Source organism: Stigmatopora argus, chromosome 20, assembly GCF_051989625.1.
Source record: "Stigmatopora argus isolate UIUO_Sarg chromosome 20, RoL_Sarg_1.0, whole genome shotgun sequence".
Lineage (NCBI taxonomy): Eukaryota > Metazoa > Chordata > Actinopteri > Syngnathiformes > Syngnathidae > Stigmatopora > Stigmatopora argus.
Window position 1 is genome coordinate 3,099,941 of NC_135406.1, and position 17,653 is coordinate 3,117,593.

At 44.2% G+C, this 17,653-nt stretch overlaps 1 protein-coding gene across 2 annotated transcripts in view; it reads right to left on the reverse strand.

Moving 5' to 3' along the window:
- LOC144065351 (dachshund homolog 1-like) overlaps positions 1-17,653 on the reverse strand; it is a 29,516-nt gene that overhangs the window by 4,364 nt on the left and 7,499 nt on the right. For both annotated transcript variants that reach the window (XM_077588080.1, XM_077588079.1), the window contains exons 5-11: positions 11,704-11,807; positions 8,625-8,735; positions 6,567-6,731; positions 3,696-3,859; positions 3,500-3,605; positions 2,470-2,544; positions 953-1,047 (exon numbers count right to left, since the gene is read on the reverse strand). In XM_077588080.1, the coding sequence (XP_077444206.1) occupies positions 953-1,047; positions 2,470-2,544; positions 3,500-3,605; positions 3,696-3,859; positions 6,567-6,731; positions 8,625-8,735; positions 11,704-11,807 (820 nt within the window). The remainder of the gene's footprint in view (positions 1-952; positions 1,048-2,469; positions 2,545-3,499; positions 3,606-3,695; positions 3,860-6,566; positions 6,732-8,624; positions 8,736-11,703; positions 11,808-17,653) is intronic.

The window sequence follows — 17,653 nt, forward strand, 5'->3', positions numbered from 1 at the left end:
GCCGGTACACGGTCGATTGGTCGCCGGGACGTTTGGTCGCCCGGACGTTTGGTCGCCCGGACGTTTGGTCGCCCGGACGTTTGGTAGAACGGACGTTTGGCCGCCCGGACGTTTGGTAGAACGGTCTTTTGGTCGCCCGGACTTTTGGTCGCGGTCTTTTGGTAGAACAGGTTCAAATTATGACAGAGAGGGGAGAGTTTAGAGTTTAATATCTAAATACTGTCTAACTGTCTAAATACTGTTATACTGTCTAACTGTCTAAATACTGTTAAAACGATCTAAATACTGTTTAAACGATCTAAATACTGTTATACTGTCTAAATACTGTTAAAACGATCTAAATACTGTTAAAACGATCTAAATACTGTTATACTGTCTAAATACTGTTAAAATGATCTAAATATTGTTATACTGACTGTCTAAATACTGTTAAAACGATCTAAATACTGTTATACTGACTAACTGTCTAAATACTGTTAAAATGATCTAAATACTGTCTAACTGTCTAAATACTGTTAAAACGATCTAAATACGTACTGTCTAATTGTCTAAATGTTTCTTATTTCTCCCAGAGAGAATGAAGGTTGCTAGAATTTGTATGTTTTACTGCTTCAATAAAAACACCATCTGTGAATTTGCTTTGTTTCCTTTTTAATAAATTGACAGTAGATGGCAGTAGGCGATGTGTTAAATGAGTGCTCTTATTGATATTTTGATATTAGATATTTAGATCGTATCAACAGTATTTAGACAGTTGGACAGTATTTAGATATTGAACTCTAAACTCTCCCCTCTCTGTCATAATTTGAACCTGTTCTACCAAAAGACCGCGACCAAAAGACTGGCGACCAAAAGTCCGGGAGACCAAAAGTCCGGGAGACCAAAAGTCCGGGCGACCAAAAGACGCGTTGTCACCTTTCTGTTCGTTGGCCACTACTCCGTCTGTACTGACCTGGATGTTGGTGAGGAGCGTTTCCACAGATGACAAACTGTCGGCAAAAAGAATCGGGGCGGGGAAACCGGCGGGCAGGGCTTGTTCTTCTTCTTCTGTCGTATTATGAGGGGAAAAAAAAGTTGAAATCTTACAGTCGGAATCATTTTCATATGCATGTTCAAAGTATGAATGTTATAGATATGTGGATCATCAACAACCAGTATAACTGGTAAAAAAAACTGGAGGTAAGTATATCAAAGGCAAGGTAAAATAGTCCATTAAATGACACTCTAAATCCCATGTCAAAGTGGCGGCCCGGGGCCAAATCTGGCCCGCCGCATCATTTTGTGTGGCCCGGGAAAGTAAATGATGAGTGCCGACTTTCTGTTTTAGGATCAAATTAAAATGAAGAGTATAGATGTATATTAAATTACCTGATTTACCCCCTTTTAAATCAATAATTGTCATTTTTTCTATGTTTTTAGTTCAAAAATCATTTTGTAAAATCTAAAAATATATATTAAAATAAAGCTAAAATAAACATTGTTTTAGATCTATAAAAAAACTGAATATTCAGGCCTTTTAATCCATTTATAAAAAGAAATATCTAAATATTATATCTAAAATGGTCCGGCCCACATGAAATCGAGTTGACATTAACGCGGCCCTTTTAAATCAATAATTGTAATTTTATAATCCATTTTTTCTGTGTTTTTAGTTCAAAAATTATTTTGTAAATTCTAAAAATATATATATAAAAAAAGCTAAAATAAACATTGTTTTAGATCTATAAATAATTGAATATTCGGGGCTTTTCATCCAGTTCTTTTAATCCATTTATAATAAAAAAAATGAAATCAAGTTGACGTTAACACCGCCCGCGAACCAACCCGAGTCCGACACCCCTGCTCTAAATATTCTTTCAACTCTAAACGCACTGACGCCAGCGTCGTACTTGTTCCCACACGTGCTCATAGAAGTTCAAGTTGTTTACTAAAGTGTAAAAGTTAATGATGCAGCAGCAGAGGGATCAATTAGACTTGACGCGAGCGCATCGTTAGTATTCACATCGTCACGTGAGCCACTAATTGGCCGGGATTAAAGAAACCCTGGATTTAAGCGGGCGTGCGCGTCACGGTCTCCGCGCCGCCTTTAATGCCTAACGCACTGACGACAAAGTTAACTCTACTGTGAAATTAACGCTGATGAAGATGCACTGGAGAGCGTTAAGCTCCCATCTAGCGCCCCCCTTCGCACTTTAGCTCCTCCCCAATATGCACTTTGGCCACGAATCGGGTGACGGGTGGCTTTCTCAAAGATGGGAAATAATGGGAGCGGGCTAGCCGCCATGCTTTTAGCGCAACACCTCTTGACCCCTTTTAGCCCCGCCCCATTCATCGAGCCCGTTTTCCCAAACCCCAGCTGCGAACGGGGCGCCCGCCCGATTGTCCGCGTGACGGATGGATCCGAGACGGGCGATCGATGGGAGTGGCGGAAAGTCTGCGTGAGTTTGTTGGGGTGGCGGCGTAGCTGACCTTTGTCCTTTGTCATTTTCTTGATGGAAGCGGCCGCGTTGGCCAACGCGACGTCGGCGTCCGACGAAAGTAGCCCTGAGGAGAGAAAAGCGTCATCGTCATCACATTCCTGTGATTGGTAAACAATGTGTAAAGTAATGGAAACGTTACGGTTGAAACTCGGATGTCGAATAATAACATTTCATTTCTATGAACTTGATCATAAACACAAACACAAGTGCATTCTTTGTTTGCGGCGACCAATGTTCCCTCTCATTTTTTGTTTGTCTGGGAAGAAAGACAACCTCCCTGAGCACACTGAGGACCAGTGTGAGCAACATCATCATTGCTCGCTACCAGTATCACACCTGCCGTAAGCAGGTGCATGTCTACTACACATAAATGATTTAGTAATAATAAAATGTAATGATTAATATCTATGAATGGGCGGCCCGGTGGATGAGTGGTTTGCGCGTCGTCCTCACAGCTTAAATTTAAAAAAAAAAAAAAAGGGATTTTATTTTGTGCGCTCCATATGATTTGCTGTGCGCAGAGAAGACGAGAGTAGTGCGCAACAGCTTAGAGTAGGGGTAGGGAACCTATGGCTCGGGAGCCACATGCAGCTCTTTTTATGAGTGCATGAGGCTCTCCGCTAACCCGTGAGCTAAAATATGGAAACAGCTGAGTCCCAAACACACCAATAGGAGCGTTACATCGGCACTGTGGCTTTGACACGACCTCTAGTGCCTTTTTAATCATATTTTTTAAAATTTGATTCTTTTCCATGCATATCGTCGTTGATACTCATTGATTAGCAACATTATCAAAAGAATTCAGTCTTTATGTACTTTAAAAGTGGTGTAATGACTAAAAACGCATATATTTTCATGTATTTTGACTTTTACATTTTGAGTATGGCTCTCAGGAAGATGATTTTTGAAAATATGATTTTTTTATGGCTCTCTCTGTCAAAAAGGTTCCCGACCCCTGGCTTAGAGGGAACATTGGCGGCTACTTAAAAGTATGATGTTATTACGAGCCGTCTCCTGACCGAGTCTTTCCGGCGAACTGGAGGCGGAGCTACTGGGCTGCGACTGCAGAGGAGTGTTGGTCTCATCCACGGAGGGCGACAACGAAGGACTGTCGCAAACCCGCTCCTACCACAACAAACCCACATAATGAGACTTCATAAACCCATTGACACGCCTTGGCAAACGTCGGCCGGAAAAAACTTCCTCCGGTTTCACCTTGATCACCGGCGCCCGGTGCACGTGGATCTGCTGAGCTGCGGCGGCCATGTTGGCGATGGTACTGAGTTGGTTCATCTGCGACATCGCCATGGCAACGGACGCGGGTGGCAACCCCATGGGCAAGAGTGGGTGAGGCATCATCATAAAGGGCAAGTCCAGTCCTGGAAAAAAATAAGGTCAGATGACAAGGGGGAGGCGTTGGAATTTGGGTACTCATAAATGCAGTGGCGGTCCGTGCATTTTCTCGTAGCGCCTTCAACGGGTAAAATCCACTTGCTAGCAGCATTTAGTGATTAAATACAAACACTGAAGCTTTTCAGATATCAGAACCGGGCCCACAATTGAAATATTATTTAGGAATATAGCCATATTTTATTCACCAAAAATCCTTTTTAACTGTACACAATATCCATCCTCCTTTCTTTCTTCCTTCTTTTCTATCGCCATCGAAGCTAATGCTGAAAGTCGAGCCTGTCCTGTCGTATTTCTGGAATAGACCGTCTTGAAAATGGCTTTAAATCAACACAACAATATATTTGCTTGTGCAGCTCGCTACAGATACACTTTGGTAGCTCTGGCTAATCACTAGCCAATCATAGTGGGTGAAAACGATGACGTATCCCTACGCCTGCGACAAGGCATTGTGGTGTTGCCAACTCAAAATCTGATTGGTTAAAGCAACAGTCTTATCGACACTTGTTTAATGCAGCAGAGCCTGCAGAACTGATTGTGAAGGCCTTGAGGCAGATTTCGGACCCTGGCAACAAATAATGGCTGAAATGTGATTGGTTAAATGCTTCAATATGAAAACACACATCTGGAAGGAGTGCAACCAGGGGGAAAAGCAATGAAAGGAAGCTAACAGACAATTTGGAATTATTTCATAAGTATTGATGGACAAAATTTAATATATGATTCAGATATTTCTTAGGCCAGCAGAGAAGGCCTTGAAGGCCCGGACGGCCCGCCACTGCATAAATGTGCCCGACGTAAAAATAAAAAAAAACAAGAACAATTCGTACGGTGTCATCAAGTTTTTGGCCATTTTCAACAATGAACACCAAATGTATTTCCAAAATAAATAGCTTAATGCACCACGTGTAATGTTGCCTAATGTGTCTCCGAGTTTAAAAATATCTTCGTGTGTGTCTTGCGCGACGATGACCCGCCGTTGAACCTGCCTGGCCCCGTGTTAAATGTGCCGCTAATGCACGCTGACAAGGAGTGGGCGGGGTTAAAGATGGAAGGTGAAGCCAAGGTGACATTTTTTTTTTTCTTTTTTGCTTTGGCGACAAGCCCCGCCCCAAAACCTCTGACCTTAGGTCCCCCATCCGGCGAGAAGGCGTCAGCCGGTGGGCCAAGTGAAACAATAAAGCTGATGGCTGTTGTCCTGACGATTGCAGCGACGCGATAATCAATGAGAGTGTTTGTCACGTCCCGCTGGGTGCGTGCGTGTCAAACATATGACTTGCCACGAGAAACAATGGTCACTTTTGTGTGTGTGTGTGTGTGTGTGTGTGTGATGTTGATGAATTGAGTCATTTAGTTGAGTGTCTGCTGATTAATCCGGGCAGAGTGTTAATACAGGAGATGGAAACGGATTAAATGGCGTACATTAACAAATATTGCCAGCCTTTACGCGCACTTCAACGATACACGCAAATACATCAGATTCAGCCCCGATCCACGCACGAGCCAATGAAATACTTGAAATGGAATACTATACAGTAGTCGTTTTAGTGGGTGATGTATTCTCTCAAGTTATTGCTATGACGGGATGTTATTGTCAGACGTGTTTTTTGTTTTTTTTACTATACTTTGTGTGAATTTATTGCATTTTTTACAGATATATTAAAAATAATCTCGCCGTAGTGCAGGGGTGTCAGGTGTTGGTTCGCGGGCCACTTTAACGTCAACTTGATTTCACGTGGGCCGGACCATTTTAGATATATTTAGTTTTTTTTAAATAAATGGATTAAAAGAACTGGATTGTTTATTTTAACTTTTTTAAATATATTTTTAGATTTTACAAAATGATTTTTGAACTAAAAACAAAGAGAAAATTGATTTAAAAAAATACAATTATTGATTTAAAAGGGGGAAAATCAGGAAACTTAATATAGATATAGATATAATATTTAGATTTTTTTTAATAAATGGATTAAAAGAACTGGATTGAAAGACCTGAATATTCAGTTTTTTATAGATCTAAAACAATGTTTATTTTAGCTTTTTTATATATATATATATATATATATATATATATATATATGTTTAGATTTTACAAAATGATTTTAACTAAAAACACAGAAAAAATGGATTAAAAAAATACAATTATTGATTTAAAAGAACTGGATTAAAAGCCTTGAATATTCAGTTTTTTATAGATCTAAAACAACGTTTATTTTAGCTTTTTTAAAATATATTTTTGGATTTCACAATGATTTTTGAACTAAAAAAACAAGAAAAAATGGATTAAAAAATGACAATTATTGATTTACAAGGGGGGAAAATCAGGAAATGTAATATACATCTATACTCTTCATTTGAATTTGATCCTAAAACAAAGTCGGCACTCATGATTTACTTTCCCGGGCCACACAAAATGATGCGGCGGGCCACATTTGGCCCCCGGGCCGCCACTTTGACACATATGCCATAGTGTGTTCACACAGACCTTTTGTCGCCAATTGACAAAGTCAATCAGGTTCAGATTAGGTTTCCAGCATGGAAAAAAAAAACCTCAAGAAGCCATTTTTTTTTTTAAACAGAGCGACCTAAAATTCTTCATTTCTTGGTCACATTATTATATATTATTTGCATTATTTTGCCTGGTTTATAAGGGAAAATATATGAGTGCACACTCACTGTTAGCCAGAAGCTGCTGCTGCTGTTGTTGGAGTTGCTGTTGATTGACGGCTCCCAAAGCGGGGCCCCGCCCACCTCCGCCTCCTCCCGTCGGGTTCCCCCTGCCCTGGGCTCCGGCCGGGGGGCTACTCAGTCGTTCCTTGTCCCAGGAGCATTCGCTTCCTCCTGGACGCGTAGAAAAACGTGTCAATTTCCACAAAATGTGGATTTTTGTAAAGACGCCTCGCTCGGCCTCATCCATCTTCATCGCCCGCCATTAGCTCGAATTAGCAGCCGTCTCTCTCTATTATTCAATTCCGTGGGCCCTGCGTGTCGTTTATGTGCGGGTGTGCGAGAGACGGACGGACAGCTGGGCTTTTATTTATTTATTTTCCTTTACACCAGGAAGAACGAGTGTCAACAGATTGGCAGATGTTCTTTCTGTTCATTCATATACCTTGTGCACGTGTGTATTTTTTTTTTTTAAAAGGAAGGCACAACTCCTAGCAGGATTGTGCCATTTCTAATAAGAAAAAAAAAAGAAAGATTTGAAAAGGACACAATAGTCCATTTGGCGAGTCAGCGTGGGGAAAGGCTGCTCTTTCTTTTGCCTTCTGCTTTTTGTTTTGTTTCAATAATTCACACAAGAAAATAATGGACTCTTTGTCGAAGGCACGTCGAGCGTGAACGCACGCACACTTGTGACATCTTGTACATTTAAATGGACGGGAAGACGGAAGGTGAATTCAATTTGCCGTGCGAGGAATCCAAATGGTTGAAACTAGCCAACACAAATAAAAATTGGTAAAAACTCTTTTTTTTTCAGGTGAGAGTGTTCTTTATTTTGTTCGATTTGTTTATTTATTCATATACAGTGGTACCTCATGATACAACATGCTTGTGGTACGACGAAAATTTCGATCGAATAATTCGCCCGCGATACGATTAAAATTTCGAGATGCGACCAAGCCAGGTGGCCATGATATGAGAGGCTGTTTATCATTGTAGCGCACTGTCTTTTTTGCCGCATCTCTTTCGTGTATTACAGATATCTACCTTATTCTATCTTATTCAGACGAGTTTCGACTAGGAAACGCACAACGCGCATTCGCGGGCAAAAAGAGGGCTTTCTGGGTAATGAAGTATACTCGTGCACACAACACCGACAGGCTTTCTCAGAATAAAACGTCATTACCCACAATCAATACGTGGGTAAGCTGTTATTCCTTCCTTAGCTTGTTAGCTCCCGCGATCGCTCATTCAAGACTACTTGTCGTTGGCAAGTGGTCGTGCGTTATCCTATTGTGAGGACATTTGTGTGCATCATTTTGGGAATATTTTGAAGGCAATATAACAGCAAACAGCCCATCGATAGTGAACGTGAGGGTGGAGGCGTGGCAAACCGCTAACCCGGAAAACGAAGGTAACAAAAGATTAAGACAAAAATAGAATTCAGTTTTGTGTAAAGTTACATTAAACGTATGTTTGAGTGTGTCTGTATATATTAATCCAAGTTAATTTAAATGTGTTTGTTCGTTTACAAGTGCCGTTGATAAAATCCCCCGAACACCCCCCGCCTCCGTGTATGTCGCTGTCTCTACCCTCCGCGAAATGCGTCTAATTTTACATCTATTAAACACATTTTATTACTATTAAACCACTAATTATGTGTTACTTTGTTAATAGATGGCGAATTAGAAGAAATAAAACATTTTTTCCAATCCAATATCCTGTTTTTGGTGTTTTTTCAGAGGGTTGGAACAAATTCATTTATTTTCAATTCATTTCAATGGGAAACGTTCGCTGGAGTTACGAAAAGCTCGACATACGATCTCAGTCTCGGAACGGATTACGCTCGTATGTCGAGGTACCACTGTAAACTTTATTACGTGTCCCTATAAGATAAAGGCGGACACTCTTGTCGTTTGCAGTTGTTGCGATTGGGCTTTTGATTGAGAATATTGGGGAAAAAAATGGACTGAAATGTCAGTCGTGTCATTTGTTTTCTCAGGGGACCATTCAAAGTACACCTTGAAAGTCAGTATTTGAGTCGAATGTGTGCGAGTGTGTGCGTTTTACCCGCGTTAGAGTGCAGGTCGTCATTGTCCGACTCATTTCCGTTCTGCAGACTCATCATCATCTTCATCTTGTGTAGCTTCTGGAGCTCGGCCATGGCGGCCGCCGTCAAGCCTAGCAAACACACACACATTAGCAACGATGCACGCCCTCCCGTCGCCTCCAGGTGGCGTCGCAGGGGTCCGACGGCGTGACACAGATCCCGACGCCGGCCGCCATTGTGCGCACGCCGCCTCCGAGTGGTTTTGTCCAAAGTATTTGAGACGCCCCGAGGCCACGTTGGCGGATAGGCGGCCAAACAAAGCGCGCACGCCCGTGCGCCCGCACACATATAATGCGCACGCACGGTCTTTTGTGCGGGCTAAGATCCCCGGCTCAGCGCGCTGACCTGGAACTGACTTCTATACACCATAACTAACAGAGTGAGAGCGATGACCCCGTATGTGTGGATCTGAAGGAACGCATGCGTAGCGCTTTGGCGCACGCACGCCTCCAAAATGGAGGGCCGGAATCTGACGGGCGCAAGTTGGAGCGATCAATGGGAAGAGAAGGCCTCGACGGCGTTCTCCGTCACGACAATCGATGGCTTTCCGCTGTGTCCACGGTTACCGAGCATCGATCCGCGCCGCTAATGGCGACGGAGGAACCTTGGGATTAGCCGCCGATTGATTGACGGGGAGCATCAAAGACGCCGGCGTGGTAAACAACCCGCGGGGATCTTTGCAAATACGTGGATTCTCGCTATATGGCGTCGACGGAGATTGTTTTAAATGAAAAAGATGTCAAGTGAAGGACTAAAAACTGTTTCTAACTCATTCACATTCTGGCAATTGTGACAAAGTTGTGGTACGCGGGGTCATTCCCACCCGCTTCCCGACTGGCGCAAAAAGCGGGCCCATTTGGCTCCTCAATATTTGATGGCGAGCGAGGGCGCCGGCGCACTCTGTGAGACGGAGTGACACTTTGAAGAAAACAAACAGCAAAAGAGAGGAATTGCTCTTTGTGTTCTGGATTTAGAAACAGCTATTCTCTCTTTTTTTATATGCTCCCGCGAGCGCCAAATCCGACAGATTTAATGCCCGCGTCCCGGCACTTAAGCCCACCATCTTTTGCTTTTTCTCGGGAGGGTCTCAGGAACCATTTTTTTTTTTAAATACTTCACTTTTGTGTGTGTTTTTTTTCATGATTTCAATGGTTTGTCGGTGAGGACAGGTTAAAAGCGGTATAAAAATGTTAATAGTGCCTGATGGAAATTTAGTATGATATAATTCTTGCTCTATGAAGATACACTAAGAAATTCAATTTTTTTTAAATAGCATTGCAAGCATGAACACTTGATATCTTAAACTATACTGCAACACATTTAAATTTTGTTAGTCAAAATGACTGCACTTCTATTACTCGACATTTCAGCGTGGCGAGTCCGGACTTGTGCATTCTGGGAAAGTGTGTGCGAGTGTGGCAGAAACAAGGCTAGGCATTCAACTGTTTGGTGTGCACATGAATTAACAAGTCAAATGAGGGCTACAAAGAGCACTCTCAAAACGTTAGCACGCAGCGAGACTGCCACCGTTAAATTTTTGTCGCTTTCTGCCATTTCACAGTTGAAATGAGTTGAAAAATGTGGGACTTTTAGCCACATTAGCACTAAGACTTTTCTTTGACTATACACCCAGGTGAGGATAAGTAGACCGAAAACACAAGATAACTTGCGACGTCCCATCAATAACACGTAAAAAAAAATGGCCTCGACCAGTGCGTTCAACCGCCTTGACCCAAAGCGCCGTTTTTTCCATCCCCGCGATAAACGTCCATCTGCGATTCGCCGCCACCTCCCGCGCGTAACCCGCCAGGTCGTAAACAAGAACCGGTCTCCCCCGGCAACCGGGCATCTCCGTGGACGGCGTGCCCGAGCGAGTGCGCGTGTGTACTAATGAGCGATCATAAGCGAGCAAATGTTTTCTCTGGGATCCGCTAATGTTGGCCAAACACGGGCTTCTGTAAAGCCGCACATACCTGTGTTTGCGCGTGTGTCATTAGTATGCCGCCGTGAGCCGTGTCCATATGTCACTAAACGCCAGCATGTTTTATTAATCCTAGAGCGAGGAGGAGGAGGAGGAGGAGGAGGACGGAACGAGGCGACGGGGAAGAGGAACTTGGAAGAGAGGAGAACGCGGGGCGACGAGGGAGGGAGAGATGGACAGATGGAGGAGTGGGACCCTGGAGACCAGTCATTCATCACACCAGCGTGCTGCCTGCACTCGTTCACCCCCCCTGTCTCCCGGTTCCTTCCTCTTTCATCCCTCCATCTCTCCCGCCACCTGCCTGTTAAAGGCCTTCTCACATCTGGCTAACTTTAGTCCTTCCTACGCCGAAAATGGGAGCAAAAAAAGGAAGATTCTAACCCATTGGATGACCTGCATGAATGTGAAGCTACAAGAGAAAAAACAGTTTGTGCATGAAATGCAAGCAAACCTTCCGCCTTCAAAACCAAGCCGCTTTTATTTTTCAAGCAAATATCAGACAAGTCATTTGCTCATTTCCCCACACTGGTTGCGTTAAAAGAGGCCCCCGCATGTGAAAAAATACAGGAAATCATTGGATGACCTGCATGAGCAATTCTGCCGTCGGTTTTGTGATTTTGGAAAAATTGACAGCTGGTGTCATGTCCTTTCTCACAAGACCCGCAAACGGTTCCACAGGAGTTGCCGTTGGAACTGATTGATCTCCAATGTGACAAGTTCAACTCCCTGAAAGTCTTGGAGTTTTAGGCTTCATTAAGTGCAGCCAAATTTCCAAACATCCAGAAGATAGCATAGAGGATTCTGGTGTTATTTGGCTCTACATTTGTGTGTGAACAGACCTTTAGTCTGATGAAAACCAAGAAAGCACCCCATAAATCCCACATGAGTGATGAGTATGTTCATACTGTAGTCCTTTTTTTCTGTTTATGTTTCATATGTACTGTTAACGGATGCAGTTTTTATATGTATCATATCTTGTGCTGACCCGGCCCGCCTGTCAAATTTTTAAAGTCAATATGGCCCCCCGGGCCGAAAAGTTTGCCCAACCCTGGACTAACCGGTGTGAGAGAGCAGGTTGGGGGACAGCAGGCCCGGGTGAAGCAGCCGAGGGCTTTCCTGGATGCCGGAAGAACACCGCTTGGGAGGGCGACCCGGGCGGGAGCTGTGGGTGGGAGACACAAAAAAAAATTGAAGAAAAAATGAGGATTTTCCTTTTTTTTTAAAAAATAAATCGTGCAGATTATGCGATAAATATCTCTATACGCCATATCGCCCAGCCCTAAAGCACGATGGCTGACACCTGAGCGCAAAAGCAAAACGGGTTAGCTCACGGCGGGGCGGCTCGCGCTAACAGATGGCCTCGCAAAGTCATTTAGAGCGAGCGGACCGCGGTGGCAAAATGAAAAAAAAAAAAAAAAACATGGCCGACACGAGGAGAGTTTTGAGGCCGGGCCCGCTGGGATGAGAGTGGGTGTTAAAAGAAGACACATTTTCAGTGTGAAACCAAGCAGCAAAGGAGGGGAGAAACCAAGCTTCACGTCCGTCTGAACTTGGGTTCACCTCTTGACGGCACGCGACGCAGCGGGGGGTCGAACCTACGGGCCGCGGAAGGGACACAAAATCAATTCGTCTTAAATCAATAGGAAATTATCCAAAAAGTAGCCTGAAATTTCAAGAAATGTCCCATTCGACTTAAACTGACTTGGACGCCTTTTAGCACGAGATGTGCGTGTACAAAAGACACACGATACGGCTTTCTCGTTTCGCTTCTTTGTTCCGCGTGCGCCGTGCGCGCGTGTCCCGTAGGGTTGCCATATGTCGGGTATTAATCCTCGCCGACGGTCCGCTCGCTTTTCCGCACTCGGCTTTCTAACAAAGAGCACGCCACACGCCACACGCACGCACGCACACGCATGTTGACCTACATTCGGCGGCTAACACTTCACCTGAGTGCATTGAAAGCCTTAAGAAGAGATTGGTCGCGGCGGAAATGACACGACGAGCCGTCCGAGTGAGAAACTCCCCCCCCCCCCCCCCGCCCGCCGATCCCGAATGGCCGTTTCTACGGCAACGGAGACCCGATCGATACTTCGTCATCGGCTGTGATGGCCGGTCGGGGTCGGTGGCGGCGGGCGTGGCGGTGAATAAGCACGGACTGGCTGAGGCGCTTGACGGATTGATTTAGCGGCTGACGAGCAGAGGTCAGGCGCGCAGTTTATCAAAGGCGGCGACGGTCAATACGTACGACGGCGCTCTTTAGCCGCCGCCGTTTTTCATTTTTCTCCCGCAGAATTGACTTTGGGGACCCCCCCGATCGGGAGCGATTCAATTTAGGGTCTCGTTTTAATATCCAAGCGGACCTGTTAATTGATATTTACACGAAGGTACCTGGCGAGAAATGGCGAGCATCCCTTCATTTTAAGTTGACGTTTCCGCACACCCTCGTCGGCTAGAAAATCCTTCATCTCCTGGCGACCACTCACGCAGAAAGAGAGATGGATGTTTACTTCTTTGATTGGACAGACGAATGGCTTGGCTGGAAGGCGGGCGGCCGATTAGGGTTATTGACTGATAAGCGAAGTAGAGCGAAAATAATTGGAGGAGGGAAGGATAAAAATACCACCTTCGGAGAAAGACACAGGAAGTGGAATTGAGTGATGACACGCCTCTCTGGCTCGCTGCCCAAGATTCAGCCGTCCATCCTTCGTCGCCCAACAGGTGTGCTAAGCTAAGGGACGGGAGGCCAAAACAGCCTTGCATATTTAACAAGGCGTTAAATATTAAAGGCCCACCTCACACACCATCGCTGACGAGACAAGTCGTGCAGGTCGATGGACCCGTGACCGTACGTTTGGTCGCCAGACTTTTGGTCGCCGGACTTTTGGTCGCCGGACTTTTGGTAGAACAGGTTCAATTATGACAGAGAGAGGGAGAGTTTAGAGTTGAATATCTAAATACTGTTGAAACCAGCTCTCAAAATACTGTTGAAACGATCTAAATACTGTCTAAATACTGATGTGTTAAATGAGTGCTCTTATTGATATTTTGATATTAGATATTTAGATATTAAACTCTACCTCTCATGAATCACATGAATACAATTTTGAGAGCTGGTTTCAACAGTATTTAGACAGTATTGAGATCATTTCAAGAGTATTTTGAGAGCTAGTTTCAACAGTATTTAGATCGTTTCAACAGTATTTAGATCATTTCAACAGTATTTAGACAGTATTTAGATCGTTTCAACAGTATTTAGACAATATTTAGATCGTTTCAACAGTATTTAGACAGTATTTAGATCGTTTCAACAGTATTTAGATTGTTTCAACAGTATTTAGATTGTTTCAACAGTATTTAGATCGTTTCAACAGTATTTAGACAGTCTTTAGATCGTTTCAACAGTATTCAGATATTCAACTCTAAACTCTCCCTCTCTCTGTCATAATTTGAACCTGTTCTACCAAAAGTCTGGTGACCAAAAGTCAGGGCGACCAAAAGTCCGGCGACCAAACGTCCGAGTACCCGATGGTCCGACGTCCCAACGCCAGATGCACAATGTTAGCGTTTAAGAGTCAAAAGCGTAAACGAGCCCCGCCCCCTGGCGACTCGTTTTTCCCCATTGAAAGCGAATGAGACCCGCCAGAAACTACAGTGGGACCATCTGAGTACGATGACAAGCTCCCGGTCAAAACGGATTGGACGGCTCGCGGCGTCAATGGCGGCCATTGAGCTAACGGAGGGAAATTGCGTTTGCGACGTTGACGGATTTGGATATAAAGTGCTACCCAGAACTCGGGGGGAAAAAAACTTAAATGATGCTCCCTGGATTTCACTGTAGTTAAATTTTTCCGACCCCCTATTCCCGCTCACCTGCCGCCCCCCCATCCCCTGGCTCTTAAGTCAGTGTAATGTAAATGATGTGCCATCGATCGCCTCTGACAGTGCAAGGACGCTCACCTCACCTCGCATCGCCTCATCTCTCCTACCGCCCCGCTCCCATCTTTTAACTCTCTCTCTCTCTTTCTCTCTCCACGCCTCACTCGCCCAGCGCCTGTCATCTTCGATCCCTACGTGTTGTTCCTCTCGCCATCACTTAAGTCCTCCCTCGCTCCTCGGCGCCGCCATCTTTTATCTCAGTCAGCGATAGCAACTGGGAATCAAAAGAAAAATAGCCATAAAAGTCAAAGTCCTCACAGAGTTTTCTCCCCCTTCCACTTTTTTTTTTTCAGTCGCCCCCTCCGTGACATTCCCGTCCGCCTCGGAGGGTGTCGTCCTCCTTTTTCTGCTGACTCGGTGCTTCACACACACACGCCACAGCTGTCTAGAGACAAGCGGGGGGGTTGGCGGGGGGGCATTATTGGATTGTCCGTGTCCTCTATTTGGATAAGGAGACGGGAACGAGGGAGGCAGCAAAGCACAAAGGACGACGGGAATCGGAGGACGGCGCAGCGAGAGATGAAACGTCGAATTATTGTGTCGTCGACTCATGTGTGTGTGTGTGTGTGTGTGTGTGTGTGTGTGTGTTTCAACATGTGCTTTCTGTCCGCACACACGCAGTGAGAAGGTAAGGCCTGGATCCTACAATAAGTCCAGTTTTATGACTCGTGTATAACACCGACAGCTGAATCAATATTAGTATAGGCTGGGTCACAGTGGACACACACACACACACACGGACACACACACGTCTCTCTTACAGTGCTGTCATGACCACACGTTACATCTCCAAGAATATATTGTTGTTGTTGATTTACGCATACTCGAGCCATTTTTGGGGGAGTTGGAAACATCCTGTGCTTTTATGAGAATCATTTTGTTGTCTATTCGCATACTCAAACCATATTTGGGATTCTCATCTTTGGGCGTTTAGCTCACATTGGATGGACAAACTTATAATAGACACGCGCGCAAATTTTATATATCAGCGTACCGTATTTTCACGACTATAAGGCGCATATAAAGTCTTAAATTTTCTCCAAAATAGACAGGGCGCCTTATAATCCAGTGCGCTTTATATATGGACCAATATTAAAATTGTTATCACGATAAAATAAAATGAATCAGTCGATAGGGTACACCGACTCTACTATTTTCCCGTAGACAAAGTACTGTGCAGTGACTGCTGGGATATGTAGTAGTTCTTTTGTTAATACACCCAATGGGTTGTGGCCTGTGTACATCGACATCAATACAGCTTGACGAAGCATGGAAAGCACTGTTGGAAAAGTTACGCTAGCTACCAGCTAGCTACTATTTGCGAATGGATTGTGGCCGCCTGGACGAACGTATAAAACTCAGCGTTTTCGATGACTCATTTGGACAATTGTTCAATTCTGACACAGAAAATGAGGACTTTGATGGATTTGTGGGTGATGATGACGTGAGTAAGTTGTAAAATGGCTAAATAAAGTACAACCCAACTCAGTTTTGCTTCCGTTGCCTTTTTAAAAACATGTTTTTAGCATGTGGGTGTAAGCGTGCAAGAACTCTATAACTATATATCCCACCTAGATATTCATATATAATATATAATATATATGCGTCTAAAAAACGGTGCGTCCTTTGTGTGTTTAAAATACAGAAATAGCACTCGTTACTGACACTGCGGCTAAAAATACGATGCGCCATATAGTCGTGAAAATACGGTATATAAAACTCAGTCTGAAAAACGAGAAGTGCCATACAAGCACAAGGCGCACGCTTAAGGTCAAGGGTCATCTAATAAAATAGGTCAAGAGTTGTAAAGTTTTACAATACTGAACTAACAGCGACCAGTTCTCAGGCTGCTTTCACTTTTTTTTGACACGGTCACCATTTCACAGTTCGTTAAAGTATCTGTTCAAAACGAAACAAGTTGATGAACTTTACACGCATTCAAATGAAGCTAGCGTAAGCCGGTCGCCAGTCCCGGAAGAGGAAAGGTCGACGGGAACGTTCCGCTCCAAAAGACAAACGCACTTCACATCAGGTGACACGGCCCGAGTCGTCAAGAGCCCCTACACCAGCAGATGTGTCATTCCGCATTAAAGGGAAAAGGGCGAGCTCAAAAATCCGCAAAGACGACCGTCGAAATGCGTCGGGACTTCCTCCACGTCGGAGGTCACTTTGGACTGAGTGAGAACGCTCACAACCAGATTCCACAGCCAATGAGTTCCCCTTGAAAAACGGATCGCAAGCTTAAGGTTAAATAAACCATTTCAGGTAGAGCACCGCCAATGCGGACTTTAAACTCCAGCTTTGATTCGGCACGATAGACCAGATAAAAACGGAAATATGCCGCTTTTAATTTGCTAAAAAGGAAAAGCTGCTCTCAACACACGCCAACGACGTTCCACCCGCCGATGGCCGAGTACACGAAAACAAACGGGGGATAACGGTGAGGACGCGCATTCCATCTCCCTTTACATAGCAGGCCGTGGATGGGCGGGGCCCCAAAAACTACAAACGTGGCGGAGATTTGTGAAATCCCTTAAGAATGCAAACAACAACAACGGAGGGAGAGAGCAAAATCCGAGAGGGGAATAAGAGCTAGCTAAAGAAAGACCCTCGGGAACCAATCATCCAAACAGTGATTCATCAACCACACATTCAGTCCACTCCAATGCAGAAATGAGTCAAAAATCCATCTATCCATGATTTAAAAAAATCATCAAACAAACACTTAAGAAACGCGCAACGATGCTAGCAATACCTTTTTTTTTTTTACCACTGGTGCCAAGATTGCACTTTAAGGTACACGGTCGATTGGTCGCCCGGAAGGTTATTGATAATTACCATTTAAATCGTTGCTCAAATTCCCTAAATACAAACTGTGAATGACTATTTAGTCATACTTAATGCCCTAGTAATTATTAGGCTAAAGAAAAGCTCCAAATTTCCCGGACTTTTATTGTTTTTTTGTTGGAGAACTTGTCAAGACCCTGACAGACGTGGCTTCTTAAAGGGACAATGCATGTACATACAAACTCTTCTACACAGTGAAACTGCTCATGGCCATTGTTGGCTTTT